General features: G+C 48.0%; 1 protein-coding gene across 1 annotated transcript in view; it reads right to left on the bottom strand.

Annotated features, from left to right (window-relative positions):
• The window catches only part of LOC125039322 (cylicin-2-like), a 2038-nt gene extending 936 nt beyond the window's left edge, over positions 1-1102 (bottom strand). The window contains exon 1 of the mRNA XM_047633161.1: positions 1-1102. This exon is cut by the window's left edge and continues 138 nt beyond it. Coding sequence (XP_047489117.1) covers positions 1-1102 — 1102 coding nt within the window.
• Positions 1103-2500: the final 1398 nt, after the last annotated feature.

The following is a 2500-nucleotide window of genomic DNA, read 5'->3' as shown; positions in this document are numbered from 1 at the left end:
TCTCTCCTGGCTTCATTTTGTCTGTGGTCGGCTGTCTTTTCTGGCTTCCTTTTGTCTGTGGACGGCTGTCTCTCCTGGCTTCCTTTTGTCTGTGGACGGCTGTCTCTCCTGGATTCATTTTGTCTGTGGACGGCTGTCTCTCCTGGCTTCCTTTTGTCTGTGGACGGCTGTCTCTCCTGGATTCATTTTGTCTGTGGACGGCTGTCTCTCCTGGCTTCCTTTTGTCTGTGGTCGGCTGTCTCTCCTGGCTTCCTTTTGTCTGTGGTCGGCTGTCTCTCCTGGCTTCCTTTTGTCTGTGGTCGGCTGTCTCTCTGGCTTCCTTTTGTTTGTGGACGGCTGTCTCTCCTGGCTTCCTTTTGTCTGTGGTCGGCTGTCTCTCCTGGCTTCCTTTTGTCTGTGGACGGCTGTCTCTCCTGGCTTCCTTTTGTCTGTGGTCGGCTGTCTCTCCTGGCTTCATTTTGTCTGTGGTCGGCTGTCTCTCCTGGCTTCCTTTTGTCTGTGGTCGGCTGTCTCTCTGGCTTCCTTTTGTTTGTGGACGGCTGTCTCTCCTGGCTTCCTTTTGTCTGTGGTCGGCTGTCTCTCCTGGCTTCCTTTTGTCTGTGGACGGCTGTCTCTCCTGGCTTCCTTTTGTCTGTGGTCGGCTGTCTCTCCTGGCTTCATTTTGTCTGTGGTCGGCTGTCTCTCCTGGCTTCCTTTTGTCTGTGGTCGACTGTCTCCCCTGGCTTCCTTTTGTCTCTTTTCGGCTGTCTCTCCTGGCTTCCTTTTGTCTGTGGTCGGCTGTCTCTCCTGGCTTCCTTTTGTCTGTGGTCGGCTGTCTCTCCTGGCTTCCTTTTGTCTGTGGACGGCTGTCTCTCCTGGCTTCCTTTTGTCTGTGGTCGGCTGTCTCTCCTGGCTTCCTTTTGTCTGTGGTCGGCTGTCTCTCCTGGCTTCCTTTTGTCTGTGGACGGCTGTCTCTCCTGGCTTCCTTTTGTCTGTGGTCGGCTGTCTCTCCTGGCTTCCTTTTGTCTGTGGTCGACTGTCTCTCCTGGCTTCCTTTTGTCTGTGGTCGGCTGTCTCTCCTGGCTTCCTTTTGTCTGTGGTCGGCTGTCTCTCCTGGCTTCATTTTGTCTATGGTCGGCTGTCTCTCCTGGCTTCCTTTTGTCTGTGGTCGGCTGTCTCTCTGGCTTCCTTTTGTTTGTGGACGGCTGTCTCTCCTGGCTTCCTTTTGTCTGTGGACGGCTGTCTCTCCTGGCTTCCTTTTGTCTGTGGTCGACTGTCTCCCCTGGCTTCCTTTTGTCTCTTTTCGGCTGTCTCTCCTGGGTTCTTTTTGTCTGTGGTCGGTTGTCTCTCCTGGCTTCCTTTTGTCTGTGGTCGGCTGTCTCTCCTGGATTCATTTTGTCTGTGGACGGCTGTCTCTCCTGGCTTGCTTTTGTCTGTGGTCGACTGTCTCTCCTGGCTTCCTATTGTCTCTTTTCGGCTGTCTCTCCTGGCTTCCTTTTGTCTGTGGTCGGCTGTCTCTCCTGGCTTCCTTTTGTCTGTGGACGGCTGTCTCTCCTGGATTCATTTTGTCTGTGGACGGCTGTCTCTCATGGCTTGCTTTTGTCTGTGGTCTACTGTCTCTCCTGGCTTCCTCTTGTCTGTGGATGGCTGTATATACACACACATATACATATGTGTGTATGTATATATATATATATATATATATATATATATATGCTTCTATATCTATAAATAGATATATATAGATATAGATATGTACATGTACACATATATGCATATATATATATATATATATATATATATATATATATATATATGCATATATATATATATATATATATATATATATGCATATATGCATATGTATATACATATATATGATACATATGTACATATATATGTATATATATATATGTGTATATATATATACATATATATATACATACATATATATATATATATATATATATATATATATATATATATATATATCGGGATTGCCATCGCTGCTCTCTCTGAGGTGCGACGGCCTGGTAGTGGTGAGACCAGTAGTGGGGGTTATACCTATTACTGGTCTGGCTGTAGCAATGGTGCGCGCCTTAGGGGTGTCACGGTGGCTGTATCTGACCGCTTCCGTTCCTCAGTCAAGAAGGTTACCCCGGTTGACGAGCGCATTCTGCTTGTGAGAATGAAGCACACTTTGGACTTCATATCTCTAGTGGCAGTTTACGCTCCTACTGAGGGAAGTGGGCTTGAAGAGAAAGAGATGTTCTACACCAAACTTGACTCTATAGTGGATCAATGTCCCCGGGGGGACACCCTCATGGTCTTGGGGGACTTCAATGCAGTCACTGGCACTGACAGGGAAGGATACGAGCTATGCAGAGGATGGTCGCATTGTGTTAGAGCCGGGTGAGTATAGGGCACGCTGGGCTGAGTACTTTGAGCAACTGTATAGGGTAGATCCCCCATCTTCACAACTCCACTAGTGGCACACAGCCACTAGTGGCTGATCCATCAA

The sequence above is a fragment of the Penaeus chinensis genome, chromosome 27 (genome assembly GCF_019202785.1).
Source record: "Penaeus chinensis breed Huanghai No. 1 chromosome 27, ASM1920278v2, whole genome shotgun sequence".
In the NCBI taxonomy this organism is placed as follows: domain Eukaryota; kingdom Metazoa; phylum Arthropoda; class Malacostraca; order Decapoda; family Penaeidae; genus Penaeus; species Penaeus chinensis.
This window is presented reverse-complemented; position numbering and strand designations above follow the sequence as displayed.